We start from the raw sequence: 20025 nt of genomic DNA on the forward strand, positions 1-20025 counted from the left end.
GGTGCGTGGCCTGGATGATTGTTTTTCAGGGCCCTTGCCAAATAGAACAGAGGACGTGAGAGGTGGTAGGTGAGTGGAGGGGGATTTTTTCGATGGCACTGCTTCGCTGATGACACATCATCTTAAGAGGCAGTGATAGCTGCTGCGAGGAACACCTGCCTCACTTGGAGATGTATTGATCATAAGCACAAGATGACAAGAGGCCATTATAATGGCGCAGAGACAAAGATGTCCCTCTTACAAAGCCCCTGGCGTGAGACAAATGGTTATGGTGACAGTTTTTGGATGAGACCCGAAATGGCGAATTTTGGAGAGTCCTGAAGAATCAGCTAGAATTACTGCCTCTGCCAAGCAGTTGTCGTTTATATCCGTGTCTGTCCAGACTCATAATACAAGTACTGAAGACTTTGAAGGATTTAAATAAGAGTTATCAAGCGTGTCTTTTTGGCAAAATGGAAGTTAGCACTATATTGTCATGTCTGATTCCAGTGAATAATTTTCAATAAGAAACTTCACTTCTTCTTCACTTTGAAACTATTTCTACAACAGACTGAGACTGCATAAAGAGATGCAGAATCTGATGTTACAGATATTTGTGTTAATTTTTTTCATAATTAGTGTATGAATTCTTGAGTTCTGGCCAAAAATGTGTTTTGTGAGGTCACAGAGACTTTGACATTTGTCCTTTTACCACCAAAATCTAATCAGTTCATCATCGAGTCCAAATGGATGTTAGTACCAAGTTTTAAAAAAATCCATCAACGTGATCTGCAGATATCACATTTACAAGAATGGGGCAGACGAATAGAGGCATGAAAATGACTTGAGACAGATAAAACCTCAGATAACAGTTGGGCGATATGTCGGTACATACTGTGCAAGGGTAAAACATGTCCACCAGTTGAGATTTGGCAATATCATGTGGCATGAGAGTGACAGTTGGTGGCGGTAATACGCTTCGAAGCTGGTTCACCACAGTGTAGGAGGCATCCCAACCAGGCTGGTGTCTACTTGCACCTCTTAACCTTAAAATCTGTAACACTCGAAATTATTGGTCTCACTTGGAACCTGACAGCTTCATTTTGAATGAATGTTAGTTACTTTTTCTTTCACTTTCTCTAAAATGTTGTATTATATGAAGCAGGTGTTTTTGTTTGTATGGAAGTTCAAAATAAAACAGGAAAATAATCAAATATGATGAAGTACAGTACAGTCATTTATTTTAAGTTTCTTGGTTGAATTGACAGATTTACTGTTACTGTGATATAAAATTGTATATACCGTGATGGAAGATTCTGGCCATATCTCCCATCCCTACCTCAGATGTAATAGTGTAGATATTGCATTGGATGGGACCAGACTGGAAAGACAATGATAAACCCTCTCTTGTTAACATTTAAATGTGTCCAAAAGGATTGAAATACCTGATTTGTAATTTTTAGGCCGATAATAATGATTTAGACATTCTTATTTATATTATATCAAACATAAATTTTGACTGAACACATCAAGAAAGTTTTTATTATTAGCAGGATTATTTTAGATAGTGAAGAGCATTACTTCATATTGCAGTTCATCCAGATTTCAATGAAGAGTCACAGTTCACCTGAAGTTCAACTTTTACACAGTTCACTTATCAGCAGCTCTGTGCAGCGTTTGCATTCCTTGTTGCCAAACTCTCTCAATGTGCCGAATCTCAACAAAGTTTTGTGACTTTCTTTTGTTTCCTTGCTGCTTCTGTGCAAATTCCAATATAAATTAGCAGGGCAAACTGCCTTGTTTCCTTTTGTTTTAGTATAGTCGGGCGTGAGTCATATCACCCTTTGTTTATCCTCCAACATTCAATATGTGCTCCTTTCTAAATTTAGAGACTATGAATCTGTGCATGTTGGGGGAAAAATGGTCGTTACGTGTGGGGTGTTAGTCCTCGATTGTCCCCATAACCTTAAAATCATTTTTAAATTCTTTGCAATTCAAGTGACATATAGTGTCTCTTAAAAGAAATTCAAATTCTGTGTGGTTTGTATTTTTCTGCACATAAAAAAACCTGTATATACATGCACGCATAATATACATTTCCTAAGTATGTTTGGCTCTCAGATATGCACTGTATGTTTGAGGATGTCAGCTCTCCCAGTGAGTGACACCATCATCTGTTTGGTTTCACTCTGCTGACCCAGTACACAGACACAGAGCCAGTAGTGTTGTATTGGGACTTAAACTGTAAACACAACACGTGTGCTTAGCCAGCCACCTGGACACTAAACTATAGGTCACTGCCAGATCATTGACAGAGAGCGAGTTCGAAAAACGTCCATAGAGCCGTCTGGCAAGTGCACTCTTGCCTTATGACTCATACTACCTTGAACCCGCACGTAGAGATGCATCCATGCACAATTTGACAAAGTGACATAAACTGGGATGGCTGAATCCTTGGACAGATAAAAAGGTCTCCTTCCAACCCGGCGGCAACTGTACTGCCAAGCTTGTTATGCTGTGACAAACAGCAGAGAGGCATGGCATGACGAAATACCTGCATCACTACTTTTACCTGGATGAAAGCCTCCACTGCACGGCATGTCTCCACGCTGGGGCACAAAGGGAGATCAACGCCTTAAAGGTAAAATAAAAATCGGACAAATAGCCTATGAGGTACTATCACCATTCGCCTGTGGCATACATAATGAAAACTCTTTTCTGTTCACGTACTGAAACACCCTTGGACGAGGACAGTTAAATCTGTGCCTCTGTAGGCCATTGAGAGTTCAAATGACAGTTAAATTATATATGAAAACTGCATAATCATATCAAAAAAATATATAGTGACCTGGAAGCAGAAAACTTTGAATTGCAAATTTAAATAAAAAACGGAAAACCAAAAGAAATTAAAAAATAAAGTACAAAATGTTTATGATGCTGCTCATTTTCAACGGTCTTTTTACGACTGCCATTCCATTTATTAACGGCTCCAAATACACGTCTGCATTAATGTGAGACTCCTGTGGGTCTTGTGCCGTTTTTAGCAGGGAGGGTATTTTTTTAAGAGCTGCAGGCGGTCATGTTTGAACGCTGTGGGTATAATGAAAAAATAATCAATGCAGTTTAAATAAAACTGGGGTTTTTATTTGTTTACAACGTTTGTACACTTGATGTGAACCAGCCATGAATGATATGATTCCTTACAACTTCACAGCTTCAGCTGGTCAAAAACCAACATGTGGTTTATTGTGAAAGTGGTGTAAATAATTAGTATTTGAATTTCTTTCGTCATTTCTTATGGCTTGTCTAATGTTTTGAATAAAACCAAAGATAAAGGCTAATGACGGTGACAGCTACATAGCATTTATAGCCAAGCATTCAGAATATTTGATTTTGAATTCTATTATATTTCAAAGTCATTGTTTCACTGTTGCATGCATGTTTTGGGTTTATTGCCAAAACAGGTAACACCTATAACAGGAATACACTTATAAATGTTGGAGAAGGCTGTGTTGAGTTTGGATAGCAGTGGACCTTGAGATGATCAAAAATTCACACAGCATCTTTGAAACAACCAGTCAGATCAGCTGGACGCAGCCCTGCAGACACCCCAGGATACAAACCCAGCTTGGACTTAAGGCTGCTCTTGGCTAATGTCCAGTCAGGAAAATGAAACAACAAAATGGGACTCAGGTTGGCCGAATGATGGGAAACCAGAGACTGCTGTGCCCACATTTTACAAAGCATCGCACTTGACGCTCAGACCACGGGTCGAGCTGACAGGACGCAACATGCGAGACACTGGCAGGACGAGGAGAGGAATTTTTTTCAGAAATCAACGCTGTCGATAACCTTTTATGTCCATCTTTGGATTTGGCAAATACTTAACTGTTTAAACGTATTAAAAAGAGCGGGAACACCCCTATAGGTTCCAGTCCTGCCTATGGCCCTTTGCTGCACGTCATCCCCCCTTTCTAACCCCTGTCTTCATTTCCTGAATAGTACCAGTTTTGGACTTACAAGGTTTCTGCCTGACAGTGAAGACATGTCAAAAACAAAGTGTATATATTTGGGGTGTCATGATTTCAATTCTAAACTGACAACTGATTTAAATTAGTTTGATCAAAAACTGATTGAAATCAAAAATACAGTTGGTAATTATCCCAGTATTTTTTTTCCATCCTCGCCTACTACTGCACATCCAATGTGTGTCTGAAGAAAAAACAAAATACTTCAAAGATGACAGCTCAGCTTACCGGTAATCTGCAGCTGTGCTTTTCACTCTTTAAAAAAAAAATTTAAAAAATGAAAATGTAAATAACAGTAATCAGGACAAATCTTTACAAATTTAGTTTAAATTGAAAATCAAATCACAGAAAATTGAAAAAGAAATCAAATTGTGACACCACTTGTACATTTTTTTCTTTTGTTATTATATACTTTATCCTGTTTTTAATCATCTGTAGATATGTTACCTTTCTTGCATGAAGAGACTAAAACCCTCTTTATGATGTGCAACCCTCTGTTGTGTAATGATAGAAAATTGCCTTCATGTGTGCAGGAAGGCCTTGCAGGCGGGGGCGGCGGGCTCCTCGTAGGTTAGTTTTAATAAATAAGAGCTTTGCAAGCCGCTTCTTGCAAATCACTTGCTTGCAATCAATTTGATCTTTTGCTTGATCTCTTTTACATTAATAGAATCTACAATATTATGAATATGGACTCAAAACTTCCATATTCATTTGACAGCTGCTTCTCATAGGTTAACAGTACAGGTGTGAAATTCTCTCACAGTAATGACTGTAATTGCTTTACTGCAAACTGTTACCTTTTGTATCACTGCATTCTACAGGAACATGAGACATTTTTGATGGAAAATGACTGTATTTACTATGAGATGATACTGTATAGGAGAATAAAAAGAAATATGCCCACACTGTTTTAATGACAGGCAGTGATATTTATGCATTTAGAGTTTCCTGAAATCCTCTGAAAGACTCAGCTGCAGAAACAGCATTATTTCTTATGGGTAAAATATCAGGCACTGCCTACATCTATTTCTTTTAAACACTATATTCTTCATGACAGAAGAACACACAAAAACAAGAAATCCCAGTCTTTTAAGTCCAGGGCTGCCAGCGTACACAGTAAAACCTCTGGTCTTCAACCAGCCAAAAACAGCTCATGTCACTCTATTTTTCATTCCTCTCCACTGGCTCTTTGTTGCTGGTTGCATCAAGTTCAAGTCACTGACTCAGGTCCTACCATCACTGCAAGGCAGGAAATCTCAAAACTCCCTCAGTTTTGGAACAAGTTACCCAGCTTGATTTGTTCAACAAAATCCCATCCTGTCTTCAAAAATAAATCTACATATTCTGGTAGTATGTATCCTAGGGGTGTGCAAAATGATGACATTAGATTGTATGGGATTAGAATGTATCCAGGATCTGCCATTACAGAGAGATCATTGTATTGTGCTACAGGGCACATTCAATCCGTTGCAGTTCTATGCTGACACACAGACAGAGACACGGATAAACCAATCATAGGAAATGAGTTGTGCCTTGGATTTCTTGTGTTTCGTGAATCAAGCTGAAACATAAGCTGTCTGTATGTTGTTAAACTGTTTAGCTTAGTTTGCCACATACATCAAGCTTTGTTTAATTGTTGTAAACTTGCTGCTGGATGAGACAAAGAGCCCCTCCTCTCTCTGCAGGCAGAGACCTGCAGGCAGTGAATCGCCTCAGCATCAGAGGACAGGATGAAGATACTGACTGATGTCTGTGTTCTTCATTCTTTAGAAACGTCACTCAGTGTTTTGATGTCAGGAATATGATTTTTTTTTAAATGCAGGGAGGTGAAGTGGTGCATCCAACCAGCTTGAATTAAAATTTTAAGATTTGATTCCAGTGAGATATTGAGTTTATATGGTGACTTTGTTGTTGTAAACAGCAGGTTACAGTCGCTGCTCTATTTATATGTTCAAAGAGGTACTTTGGTCTAAATAATCTGTTATCTGCAATCTTTGTCCTTTAAGGGCTATATTTTTTTTAAATAGGCAAATCAGTTTGGTTGGTTACTGTTCAGTAACTTGAAAAATAGTCTTACAACCAACATGAAAGGGAATCAAGATATAGTGATCCTGCCATAAATAAAAAAAATCATGATATGATCTTTGTGCCATATTTGGGAATGGCTGCTCCTTTTTTTAAAAAATGATTTCTGTTGTATTATTTTACATACTGTATGCATCAGTGCCTTTACATTCAATTGTATCTTTATAGCAACAACATTTCCGCAGGACAATATAAATATAAATGGCCTTTAAAATATCAAAACACATCTTTAGTCTCAGAAGAAACCTGGTTTGACAGAGGAGGTTGATTACTTGTATTTCCATTAAAGCTGGTTATCTAGAAATATTGAGCTGTCCCTATCTCAAGTTTCCTTTCCATATTTTCATTTCCACATAAATCCTGTTATGAGTTTTAAAGCAGAAAAATAAAGCATGTAACACTGAACAGATACAGCTCAATACAGAGTGGAAGCTGAAATGAAAACTCCTCAATACTTGTCAAGGTCAACTCCAATAACACGAAAGAAGGGGATGCGGATAAAATTGTTTGCAAAGCAGGGCTCTTCAATTCCACACACACATGCACATGCGCACACACACGCACACATACAAAGCGCATTCAGAGTAAGATAGCTGCAGGGCTGTGAGGTAGCTGATGCAACTGAAAAGAGTGGACAGACTGTGGGTCACTGAAAAGTCTGCTTCACACATCCTGCAGCTTGAAAAGCTCCTTCCTTCCACCTGCAGTGAAAGACCATTTCAAAAATTCTTTGCGCTGCCGTTCCTCCAAAAATCCAAGTTGTATTCATATTGGAAATTCTTTGTTCCGTCAAGGTCTACCTTAACCTAGACAAATTATGCTTTAAATTGCAGAAGAAAAACTATTTCTCCCACATTCAAAATAAATCTGAACTTGTTGAACACATTTGATAGTGCAAATCAAACTATTTCAGCTGCACTGTTGGGTTAAACACCATCAGCTGTGTATTTTAGTAAAGTCAGGGAAATTGGGAGGGGAGTATTCTACTGTTAAAGATCATCTTATTGTGAAGATTTTACAGTGCGGACGGTGGTTTCCTGGGCTACAAATGATCCACAAAGATGCCCAGTGTGCCTTTCAAGACTCTGGATAAATAATTCAACATCTGAGGCCAAGTAAGATTGAAAATAAATCTACCCATCCCCATCCCCCAAAAACAAACAACAGACTGAGCCCTTGCCATTGGGGAAGACATTTTGGCACTTTTTTTCTAGCTAAAACTGATTTAAAAGGTGATGAACCATAAGCACATTTTCAGGCTTTATTCTCATTCCCCACAAAAGAGAACTTTAAACTGTCACTTCATGATAATGACCATGAAATACAATATCAAAGGTGTACCATGATAATTACATGTCTGCCTATTTACAGGGAGATTCTGCCGTGTACATACCCAGAGGTAATAGGTGAACTGTAGTGCGAAGATGGCGATGCCTTCATTGTCGAAAGAGCCAGCAACTGAGCGGGAGATATAACCAGGGACAATGGCAATGAAGCAGGCTGCCAGCAGCCCTGCACCCTGGTTCCACAGCTCTCGTGTCAGTAGAAAGGTGGAGATGGCGGTCAGACCGCTGAACACCGGCGCCAGAAAGACACACACGTCACGGATGTGGACCGTGATGTGGAGCAGGTTGAGCACATAGTGGATCAGGCCGGCAGTCACCATCAACCCCGGGTATACCTGAGCAAGGGAACAGAGAGAGAGAGGGTTTGAGAACAAGAGCAACATCAAGCATCAGTGGGATGAGTGACAAAAAACCCCCCATCTCCAAATATTTTGATTATCAGTTAACCTCATGAGTAATTTTTCAAGCAAAAAGCCAAACAGTTTCTTAAATGTTCCAGTTTCTTAAATGTAGAGCTGCGACACTTAGTCCATCTAAAGAAAAGTAAACAGTAAAATAACTGCCAAAATAATAAATCATAAGAAGCAATCTTTTGTTGCAGACCTAGACAGAAGCAATAGTAGGTGAGTAAAAGGGAAGAGCAGAGAGGAAGGACGAAGGGTCTGAAGAGAGAAAAATATTTTCATGAAAATAATATGAAAAATTCTGAGGATTACAAACAGGAGGATCATGGATGAATGAAGGCTTTTATTTATACCACCACTCATTTCTTTAGAGTCGGTATATTACAGTCTGAACAAGGGAAAAAATCCAAACAAATGCTCAGTGGTTTGGACCAACACTGGGCACTGCCACGCAGTGATGTAATTAGAGCTGCAATGATTGAGTGAATATGATTCAATTATTGAATTAATCATGAACTATTTTCAGAATTAATCAATTGGCTTTAGTGATATTTTTAAGATAAAAGGCCACAATTCTCTGATCTTACCTTTTTAAATGTGAATATTTTCTTTACTCCCCTATAACAGTGAACTATATAATATCTTTGGGTTTGGGACAAAACAACACATTTGAGGATGATCACAAGCATCTTAGATGTAAAAAAATATCAAAATTTTTGACCATTTTCTGACATTTTATAGACCAAACAACTAACTGATTAATTGAGAAAATAATCAAATTTATCAGCTATTAAAATAATTGTTAGTTGCAACCCAAGATGAAACCAACAGTTTTTCATTCATTCATCTGATTTTTTTTTTTACACAGCTAACATTTGGTTTGTAAAATGAAATCAGTGAAAAATGCCCGTCACAGCTTCCCAGAGTCAACTCTTTGAATAGCTTGTTTTGTCCAAAGCAGTTAATCATTTTGGGAGATTGAATTTTCCCTTTCACAAATGTAGTACACAACAGGAGACTGTCTGCGTCAGACGTGTTGGAAATACTCTGTATGATTTAGTTGAGTGGTGGCACCTGCAGGAGGAGGAGGACTCATCTGTAGTGATGACTGTTTCTGCACCGATACAAACAGTCTCAAAATTACACAACTGTGATCGAAGCAGAGAAGGGTAAAAGAAGGGGGGGCTCCAGGAGACACACCCTGCGATTATTTTTTGGGCTGTTAGCCTTTATTATGATAGGACAGCTGAAGATATGACAGGAAAGGGAGCAGGGAGAAAGAGGTGATGACACGCAGCAAATAGGTCGCAGGCGGGAATCGAACAGGCAGCCGCTGCAGAGGACCAACAGCCTCAAAACATGGCGTACACGCTCTACCAACTGAGCTATAGGGGCGCCCCATGCTGGGAACATACACTTTTTTAAGGAAAAAATTAAGACTTATCTGGGCTGATATTGATTAGTTCATATTTTTATGAAAACAATCACTGAAAGAGTGGAAAGCAACATGCAAGCAAGAAGAACAGAGTATGAAGTCGCTACACGCCAAGCAATGTGATCAACGCACCCACTCACCCTGATTTTGGACTAGGCAGCTGGCAGGGTTATATCTGAGGCTGATGTGGACATTTGCATTCACACATACAGCTCCTCCGGGTAGTGTCTAGATAAGTTGCAATGCACGCATGAAAGGGGCTTGACAGTCTGACACGGAAAGATAAATACCAGATCCTTATGTTGGAGAATCTGGTATGAGCAAATATTTGCTCCATAAATTTATTCTATTTTGAGAAATTGTTGCCATGATATTCTTCAGCAGAAAGTTATAATGAAATAACCCCTCTCCTCTGTCGAAGGCGTGAGTAGGCGAGGTCTCGTGGCCTTGTCTTGTCCATGTACGTGAGAGCAGATCCAATTAGGGCTCTGAGCAGTACACTGGCTGTCTGAAGTAAAAAAGTGAGGCTTGTGTTTAACGTGTGAGTGATGTCCCTGATGTGTGTTCACTGTAGCCGCAGTCCATGCACTTTGCCTTGCCGCTAATAAACTCAGGTCTTCACGTCTCTAATTAGCTGGTGCCTAGGAGACCCAAGCTTCATCAACCAATCTACTTCAATGAAAATCAACCACGTCTTGCCTCTCGGCTCTGAGGATTGGACTTTGTCTAATGGAGCGGTATCCTACCATTTACAAAACTACTCTTGTAATTATTAGCAATTTTGAACTCTGTGGTAGGGCCCAGGTCCCCAAAACAGGGAAGAGACGGAGACTGTCAATCATTGAGCTTGGACTTAAGTAATCTTTGCGCATAATTTATCAACACGTCTCTCTAAATTGGCATTCAAGAATGCATTACATAGCTTGTTCATTATGAAAATATCATCAGCTAGGGCTGACAAAAGCAGTTACCAAAATCTCGCTTGAGTAATTGTCCTTATGGCAACAAAGAGTGGTTTATTGGCTTGACAGCCCACTGTTGTTATGGACTGTCACATTAGAGAAGCCTTCCTTTCCTTATCTATGGCTCAGGAGAAAGAGCAACTGACAGTGGTCCTCTGGGGAACAGAAGGAGGGAGGGTGGGAGTGAAAGGGGAAATAAAAAGGGAGAGGGCGGCTGGACCCGTCTAGGCAGAAAGGCACTAAAGTGTCACATTAACTGATAACGGCATGACCCATCTGAGTGCTTAGAGACTTAACGCTATCATACACAATTAATGAGGACTGTCAGGATCATCTGTCTGATTTTGAATTAAAAAAAGGGGGTAAGGATAAGGATGATAGAAAAGAATAGATGTATAGTGGAGGTGAGAGAAGACAGCGAGACACTGGAGGAAGGCAGAGGCAGACAGTAGAGGAGAGATGATGAAAGATAAAGAAGCTGGAGAGACAGAGGAGGAAAAGTGAACTAAAGTGGCTGAAAGGAGAGAAAGCACGTGTTAAATAGAGTGCAGGCGAAGAAAAGGTTGAATGCAACACACAAGAGTCTTGGTCACCGCCGTCAGATAGAGCAAAGGTGATTTTATGAATTTCCCCTGGAGGCAGGAAGGGTCACAGACCACCACTCTGCATGAAGAGAGGAGACTGACATTGTGAAAATGTCAAGACAGGTTTTTTGAAAACGAGGGAGGGAATGCAACTTTGTAATTCCTAAACTATTTTTAAGTTTTCTGAACAAAGGCTTGGATGGCGACTGCATTGTGGGCTATGAAACAGACTGTGCCAATCTGAGATGAACCCAGCACTTGTCCACACCCCTGCATGTTTTAAAAGCATAGGCTCGATGCAAATAAGAGCTCTCACACATTCATTTTATGATTTCGAATGCAGTGTGGGAGTAAACTAAATGCCCTTCTTCCCTGAAGCCTATCTATGTTCAGAAAATTATCTAGCTCTGTCATACAAACAAGTGGGATTTTCACAATTAGCCTACACAGTAAAAGAGTGAGTGTCTTTCTGTAGCTCTAGCAGCTGCCTTTGAGCAAGGCATCAGGTTATCCAGGAAATCAATCCTACTTCAACCTGTCAAATAAAGATACAAACATGTAAAAGTGAACTGGACATGGATCTCTCTCACTGAACCACCTGGCAGAACCTCTGCAGTAACTCTGTCAGGTCTCATCTATGCATCAATTCCTAGATCTTGGTGCATTTTGCATAGATTTGCATGTTATAGGGGAGACATTTGCATTTAGTATGGCCAACACAATGACCCACCCACCTGCTGTTTCAGACTGCTTGTGAACCCTATAAGGCAGAATGTGACTTACCATCTGCCAATAGACTTGTTCCAAGATAAATGTGGGTTGTTAGCACACTTAGCCTGTTAAAGAACGAGGCAGGCAAAATTCTATATAATCTATTCTCTGAAAATCCCACGAAAAGACCAAAAGCAACAATCCTGTCTGTTGCTCTCAGCCTCAAGGCCATTGGTTCTTACTGCACCTATTGTCTTCCTGATACAGCAGAAGCTCTTGTATATCCTATTTGCAGACTAGTCTAACTGGAGAATAGTCTGCTGAGCAAATCAAAATATTTGAAGTAATGTTCAAATGGAAAATTAAATGAGTTTTTTGTGGAACTAAATTTGAGAAGAGAGGAGAGAGAAACTCACTATAATCTTCCTCAAATGAACCGTGTGTGAATTACTCGGCAGTTTTTTGTTTGTTCTTATATTCACGAAATGTCAATACAAGTGTACAGGGGAAAGATGTGAGCAGTGTTTGCTTTGTGTGCTTATTTGTATGCAGAAGACAATGCGCTGTGCAGCCCAGGGATCTTGTAAAATGTCATGAAAATTAACTTTAAACTATACGCCTTCCAATTCTGATTACCAGTCTAATCATTGAGATTCAGATTCCACCCTATGGCTATGGCTACAGTGCCCAAGTATCCATGTACTGCAACATAACCAGCACATCCATTATTACAACCCTGGCCTGTCATATGTAATTACCAGTCACTGATGGTAACTGCATATGACAGATGAATCCTGATGGATGGGTTTTGGATTCCAATTCCTTTGCATGTCTTGTGCAGTAGTGAATACTATATTCAAACATCGGCATGTAGCGTGGCTACAGCTCCTGCCCTGCACCATCTGCTTGGTGCTGTAATGATAACGACATCTGATAGCAATGCACAACATTAACATGCCTCGCTGTCTCAACTGTGCAGGGGAACTCTCCCATCAGCCTGCAGGACTGAGTTTACATCAAGCAGAGACAGGAAGAAAGAAAGAGCGAGTCACACTGCAGGCACCAACAACCAGGCTCTATCCCAGCTTTTCAGCTCGCCCCAGTACTGGAAACGTGTTGGGAGACATTTTATTTGGCACTGTGGAGCTGGATTATGTAGTCCTGATGCCCCATTAGCTTGTGCAATTACAGCTCAGAGTGCGAGCATGGTGGGTCCACGAAGCTCGGTTAAAAGAAAGAAGGCAGGTGGTGCTGTTGAGGGGCAGAGGGAGATGGATAGGCCGGTGGTATTTTACTCACACAGGCCTCACAGCTCAAAGGATACGGGGCTGAGAAGATGAGGTTGGGAGAAGAGATGCACAGAGGAGGGGAGGCGAGGGAAATGGGAGATAAATTGCGTGGAATCGGCACGTTGTATTTTTCACTGAAAAGGTTCAATGTTTCACAACAATCGTTGCTGCTGGTAAACAGGGAGGCCATGGCAGCCAAGGGGAATCTGTCAAGTTAACAGCTCACTGTTGCTACTGGATTGTGCCTTAAATCCATGCTGCTTGGTGGAGGCTTATAGGGCTCTGTGGTATCACTGTACTGCCTAGCCTAACCCCAAATAACCCTGTGCTACACACCACCACCCTCCACCCAAACAAACTCAGCTGTGATGATACCCATGAGAACAGACTGAAGAATTACATCCCATTTTTCTTTCATTAACCACTAATGAGGACATAAATACTGACAACGTATCAATATGGCAACAGCGCATGTAGATGCTGCAGCATCAAACTTAGCTACATTTTTGTTTTAACCTGTTATTTTTTTGGCTTAAATGTTGAAACACATATCACCTATGACAGAAATAGGTTCATAGGTACTGTAAGAAGAAGCACAGAGTTTCTATTAAAGAGCAGCAGACCTTGAGACGATTATCAATGCAGTCGACATCTTTCAACCACCCGGCCAGATCCACCGGATGCAGAGCTGCGTACCACTCCAAGAGGAGTGAGGGGATATGAGCCATGCTAACCCAGCTTGGAGTTGAGGCTGCTTCTGGCTCATGTCCAGACAGGAAAATGAAACGGACAAAATGAGACTCAGGCTGGCCAAGCAACCAGAAATCAGGGACTGCTGTGTCCACATCTTACAAAGACATGCCATTTTGCCTGTTGATATGGTGTAATGCCTATAATGTGATGTTTGAATCTCTTGTCTTTTGTGCAGACCCCAGGAAGAACAGTTTCTACTGCAGTAATAACTGAAGAGGATCTAAATAAATAAAAAAAACAATAAAACTTAAAAAAAAGAAAAACCCAGATCAAGCTGTTGATGAGCGACCATGGTCCGAGCTGACAGGATGCAACATGCAAGTCTTTGGCAGGACAAGGAGAGGACCCTGTGTTTACATGGATGATGTTTCCCAGATATTGAACTTTTTATGTGAAGATATTTATAGTATTATCACAACTATCTCATTGTTGCTGTTTACATTCAATCTGACACAAATTCAAAAAACACACTACAGAATTGTTTCCTTGAAAATACGTGCATGTGTATATAAATATATTGGTTTAGTTTTATATATTTTTTGTTACTTTATAATGATTTTAATTATATGTATATATGCTCGTTAGTAGCCTGAAGAGACTAAACTGTTTTCCATTGTGGAACCATTGTGTTGCATAATGATAATAAATTACCTTACTAATCTTTGAGTAATTCAGATGTGCTCATAAATATTAACAGTGGATATGTAATTTCATGCTGACATGTACACTGAGCAATTGACTACAAGCAGAAATGCAGGGTTTGTTTTCTATTCTGGCTCTGGATCATGACAGCCATAGCTACCTTGACATGATGAAGTATGATTTAAAGCACTATTTGATGCCTGACTGTCATCACTGATGGACTGACTGCATCCAGTTTGGTGCTAAGGTTGCTCTGATTATCCCTTAATAGAAAAGGGATTGAGACTGCAGATTTTCCACACAAATTCCAGCCATGGCTAATATAAAACATCTTTCATCCATCAGTCCTTTTCTGCAACTCAACTGGGTCAGGGTCATAATGTCAGCACACTAATCAAAGTAGCCCAGACTTGCTTTTCCCAAGCCAGGGCCTCCTAAGGGATCCAAAAGTATTTTCAGGGCAGGTGGGATGTGTAATCCCTCCAGTATGTTCCAGGTCTGCCTGGGATCTTTTTTCCAGGTGGGGAAACCTGGACTATCTCCATTGGGAGGTGTACAGGAGGTTTCCTGATCAGATTCCCCAACCACCTCAGCTGGGTCTTTTTTAAAACAAAGAAAGCTGTGCTTCTACATCAAGATGTCTCCTCGTGTCTGAGCTCCTACCCTATCCCAAAGGGTGAGCCCGGAAACTCTTGGTAGTAAAACTCATTAAAGCAGCTTGAATCCGTGATCCCATTCTTTCAGTCACTACCCAGAGCTCATGACTACAGGTGAAAGATCAACTACTAAATCCAGGGCTTTGCCATCAGGCTTAGCTCAAACCATAGTCAAGTAAAACACCCACATGATGGGAAATCCTGTGCCAATTTGCCTGCCAATCTGAGGCTCCTTCTTACCCTCACTGATGAGCAAGATCCCAACTTACTTCACCTGGGCCAGCAACTTGCTCCAAGGGAGTCAAACTAGCAGAGTAGCAAGGCCACACACTAATAAGTTGCTGACTCTCATCAAGACTGCTTGACGGTCTGGTGTGAAGAAAACTAGTTCACACCAGAGGTCACAGTGTGATTAAGAAAATATTGCTTCATCATCAGCAAAATGTAGAGATGAAATGTTGACACAACAAAACAGGAAACTCTACACCTCAACTGCGCCTTTGGGTTACACCATGAAAATAATGAGGGCAAACTCATAGTGAAGCCCAGTGCCTTCTCAACATAATTTTAATTTTTGCCATGGATACATACACAGCTCTCATTCGGGCAAACAAGTATTTTATAAGTGCATTTCCAGAAATGGTTATACGTCACTTCCAATGACCATTCCTTGACCCCTCCAGTATTTGTCCAAGATTAAAAGGATTAGAGAGGTTCCATGACTAGGACAGGAGCAGCACTGCTCCCACTCAATTTTAATTTCATGAGTTTCCTGGAGCATCCTCTCCAGGACCCTTGCATAAGCCCTCCTGGAGAGGCTGAATGAAAGCATCAAGGGACTGTTGCAACACAGACCTGTTCTCTTGTAACACTGAAGTGACCAGTGCACTGTTGCTACCTGTGCTGTAGCTGCCATTAGCAACCCTGTTAGACCGTAAGACTAACCGTAACCCTAATCCTTCAGAGACGAACAGAGGCCAGTTTGACGACAGGGAATTCAATACTGAGATGAATTACAACAGCTCCAACCATAACGCCGTGGACCATCAGGACATGACAGGTTCAGGTGGAGACAGGAGGCGTTAAGCTGGTGATCTGTAAGTATTTCTTGTTCATCATGTTTTTAAGTCTGTGAGTAATTCTTTTTGTTAAACTGGAAGTTATTTTTTTCCTGTGTTTTGAACAAGACTTCTGGGGTAGGGTAAATCATTTCAATAATTTATCTTCCTTCAACTCACAAGAGCAAAAGAAAGATATACTCTAGAGCTGATGGCCAATGAAAGAAATGAGAAAATGTCAAACATAAAGCTTGCATCATTTTGAGGAGAAACTTACTGTGCCACCGACGATCCTGCCCAAGGGATACCAGGCCCTCTCATCAAACCAGTTGAGGAACTCGTAGAACCCATTTGTGGTGAGGTGGTGTGTTGATCTGTAGTTGAACCTGAAGCAGGAGCAGAAAAAAAGAGAAGAGGGCCGGCTGAATGAGTCAAAATAAGAACCACACACAGAGAGAGAACATCTATTTCCATTTATAGACCATATTTTGCCAAAATGTTACAGCTGTCGAAAGACCAGAAAGCACTTAACTCTAGGAAAGGTTATTTTATTTCCAGATTTTCTGAAGGCGGGCTGAATGGGCTGGCTGCAGAGATTTTGCCTTGTTAGAATGGGGAAGATAAAGCCTCCATTCACTATGTGAGTCTTTGTGCTGATGCCAACAACTCTCAGGTCAGCCCTCGGTTAAAAAAATGGAGAGATGAAGGGCTCTCACACATACTGTGGCATTTTTCAGAACAAAGCCTGCTTATTGTACAGATAATTCCATCTGCAACTACTGGCATGTGCTAGGGTAACAAAGGCATAAATGGGTTTGGTGTTGGAACAGAGAAATTGCTACAAAAAAAAAAAAAAAAAAAAAAAAACACAAACACAAAAAACCCCTGAGAATAAATATAAGGAATATCACTGCAAACAGGCCTTGATTCAAACTGTAGTTGTGGTGAGCCGGGGGGGGGGTTGGAACACTGTCAAGCAGCAGAACGAAAGAGCTGACACTGGTGAGAAGGCTGCTGCCAAAGAGAACGAAGCAAGTGTTCAGTACATTTTCAGAGGCACCTTCTTCGCCGCAGAGTTCATTAATGTGGGCTGCTTTATGGCATGTTCAGAGGCTCATATACCTCATGTAAAACACTTCAAGCATAGAGCACCTATAGCAAGACAGAGCAGTCTGCAAAAGGGCAATTACCTGTTCTGTCTGTCTCTAATAGAGATGTATACCAGAGAGAACAGAAGATAGCATCATCTGTTGGACTAATAAGCTCTTTTACACACTAGAGAGGTTCTTTGATTCAGACTATATCAAGTATAACAGTATCAGCGGGCAAGGCAAGGTTACAGTAAAGAGCGTTAAATGTTACAAAACAATGCAAAGCCATGAGAGACCATACATACATGTGAGGCTGTTGTGCTGCAGTAAACACACGCTGAGAAGCCTGAAAATGCTGATGCTGTAAATTTGCCCTAACAGTATATACATCTTCAAATCATACATACACCTGCCCAAATTTACAGTTGTGTAATGGTATTTGCAACAGCACTATACAACCCAAATTCCAAAACATTTGCTATGTTGTGTCAAACAAATAAAAATATAATGCAATGATTTGCAAATAATTTTAGACCTATTCAACTGAATAGAATACAGTGCAGAGACAAGATATTTAATGTTCAAACTGTTTAACTTAATTTTTTTGTAAATATGCACTCATTCACAATTTGATGCGTGCAGCAACTTTGAAAAAAGTTGTGACTATCCAGATTGCTACCAGCACCAACCTCAAAAGCCGCCATCTGTGATGGTATGGGGGTGTGTTAGTGCCTATGGCTTAGCTAACTCACAGTGCTGAAAGGTACATAGAGGTTTTGGCACAACATATGCTATCATCCAGACAAAGTCCTTTTCAGAGAGGTCTCTACTTATTCCAACAAGACAATGCCAAAACAGTCTGCATGTGTTGATAGCATGGCTTTGTGATTAAAGAGTATTAAACTGCCCTCCCTGCAGTCCAGACCTGTCTCCCACCGCAAATATGTGGTGCTTTATGAAGCGCAAACACATCGATCCTGGACTGTTGAACACCTGAGGTGGTATATCAAGCAAGAATGACAAAGAATTTCACTTTCAAAACTTAAACAATTAGTGTCCTCATTTCCCAAACACTGACTGAATGTTATAAAACAAAAGATGATGTACCACATACCAACGTTTTTGGAATATGCTGCAGCCATCAAATTCTGAATTAGTGTCTATTTACACAAAACAAAGTTAATCAGTTTGAACATTAAATATCTTGTCTTTGTACTGAATATAGGTCAAAAGGTTTTGTTTCATTGCACTTTTATTTACTTTTACATCTACTTTAATGTCATATATGAGTAAAGAAACCAGAAAATAGTCACTTTTAAAGAAGCTGAAATCAGATTTTGACTTTTTCCTAAAAAAAAAAAAAAAAAATATATATATATATATATATATATATGAACTGATTAATTGATCATTAGCATAGTTGATTAATTCAATATTAAACAACTATTAGATTAGTCGTTGCAGGTCTAATAGAGGCTAATGCTGCCTCAAACATGCACACATCACATTTAAGAATACATGAATCAAGAGATTAAGTTTGCTATTATTTATTATTACAAAATATTTTGAGATTTTAGGAAAAGACAATCACATAGACATACAATTGCCAGAATTATTTATACACATTAAATAGTGTATTTGTGTAGATTTTAAATCAGTAAAATAAATTATTTATATAATCTGAATCCATCCATCTATCTGAATCCAGATCTGTGCCAAGACCTAAGAGTCATCTAAATTCCACTGAATTCTCTTGACAAGTCTGTGAGACATCCTACTACTCAAACACACAACAACAAATGGGACAAATACACAAGCAAAAATGTATGGCTTCAAAAAAAGAAATGCTCAGGTAACGCAGGCCTGTCAGCAGCTCCAAACAAAATCAACAGCATTTCCTCACTTCCATCTACTCCACAGCTTGAGATTCAGCAGCACTTTTTCAGTCAAGTTTGTGTGAATGTGAGTGAGACAGGGGCAGAGGCAGCAGCAGAGTTGTCACAAAGCTGCTGGAGTGTGTGCCGCTTACGCTCATGATCAGGACAGTGTGCTTAAAATTGCTGGCACGAGGTGCAGCTCATTAATCATCACAAGGTGCCTGGTTTTCTACTGCCTCCACATCGCACCTGAAGCCGGAGCTCCCGTCTGGGCTCATGTTTTTCAAGAGAGCACACGGTGGCCAGACATTAGTCATTTCGAACCCAATGTTGAGAACTGGTCTCCTGTGTGATTCATTTCTAAAAGATCTACCTTTCCAATAACTGATTTCACAGTAAACAGTTCCAATAATCCCTACTTCTACGTCAGCTTTAAGACTATTTTTTTGGTAAATGGAACAATTTCAGAGATCCACATTTGTTGTGATAAATGTTGTAATAATGTTTTATAAGCAGATATAAAGCAGTTAGTCTGAGCGATGCTCAAATTGAATGACATATCAAATTCTCTATGACAGCAGTTACTCAGTACATTTCAATGAGAGCAAAGTGATCGGATATTATGCACAATATACTATATTCCTCAGAAGAAAACATGAGGAAAAAAGAAAGTGTAACACGCATTGTGCTGCTTAAAGTGATCTTGAAAAGCTATTGACAAGCTGTCGAGTGTTTGAGTGTTTATCTTTGTGTCTCCTTGGGCAATTATATCATATTACTCCACAAATTGAGGCCTGAAGACCTGAATGTGGGCATAATAAAAAAAAATACAATGCCTTTGTACTTGCATCTCAGTGTTTTTTGTATTGAACAATTCACCTCAATTCTTACCAGTGAAGATTCACTAAGAATATTGATGTATATCTTCATCTTAAAATACACTTTTATTTAGAAATTTCAATCATAATTTAGTTGCTCTTTGAATTTATCACAGATTTAAGACACTATCTGTCTTGGAGCACTCTGTATTCAATTTGAAATACTATCATGACCGTCTTGAACTTGAATGTATGCAACTTAAAAGTTATAGATACACTGATTAAATGTTATTGTCAATCATTCCAA

The 20025-nt window shown here is 39.9% G+C and overlaps 1 protein-coding gene across 1 annotated transcript in view; it reads right to left on the bottom strand.

Moving 5' to 3' along the window:
* Positions 1-20025, bottom strand: part of LOC146313143 (dolichyl-diphosphooligosaccharide--protein glycosyltransferase subunit STT3B) — a 107958-nt gene that overhangs the window by 47176 nt on the left and 40757 nt on the right. The window contains exons 2-3 of the mRNA XM_084738634.1: positions 16210-16318; positions 7486-7773 (exon numbers count right to left, since the gene is read on the bottom strand). Coding sequence (XP_084594760.1) covers positions 7486-7773; positions 16210-16318 — 397 coding nt within the window. The remainder of the gene's footprint in view (positions 1-7485; positions 7774-16209; positions 16319-20025) is intronic.

Source organism: Lutjanus erythropterus, chromosome 16, assembly GCF_056507025.1.
Source record: "Lutjanus erythropterus isolate fLutEry1 chromosome 16, fLutEry1.hap2, whole genome shotgun sequence".
Lineage (NCBI taxonomy): Eukaryota > Metazoa > Chordata > Actinopteri > Lutjaniformes > Lutjanidae > Lutjanus > Lutjanus erythropterus.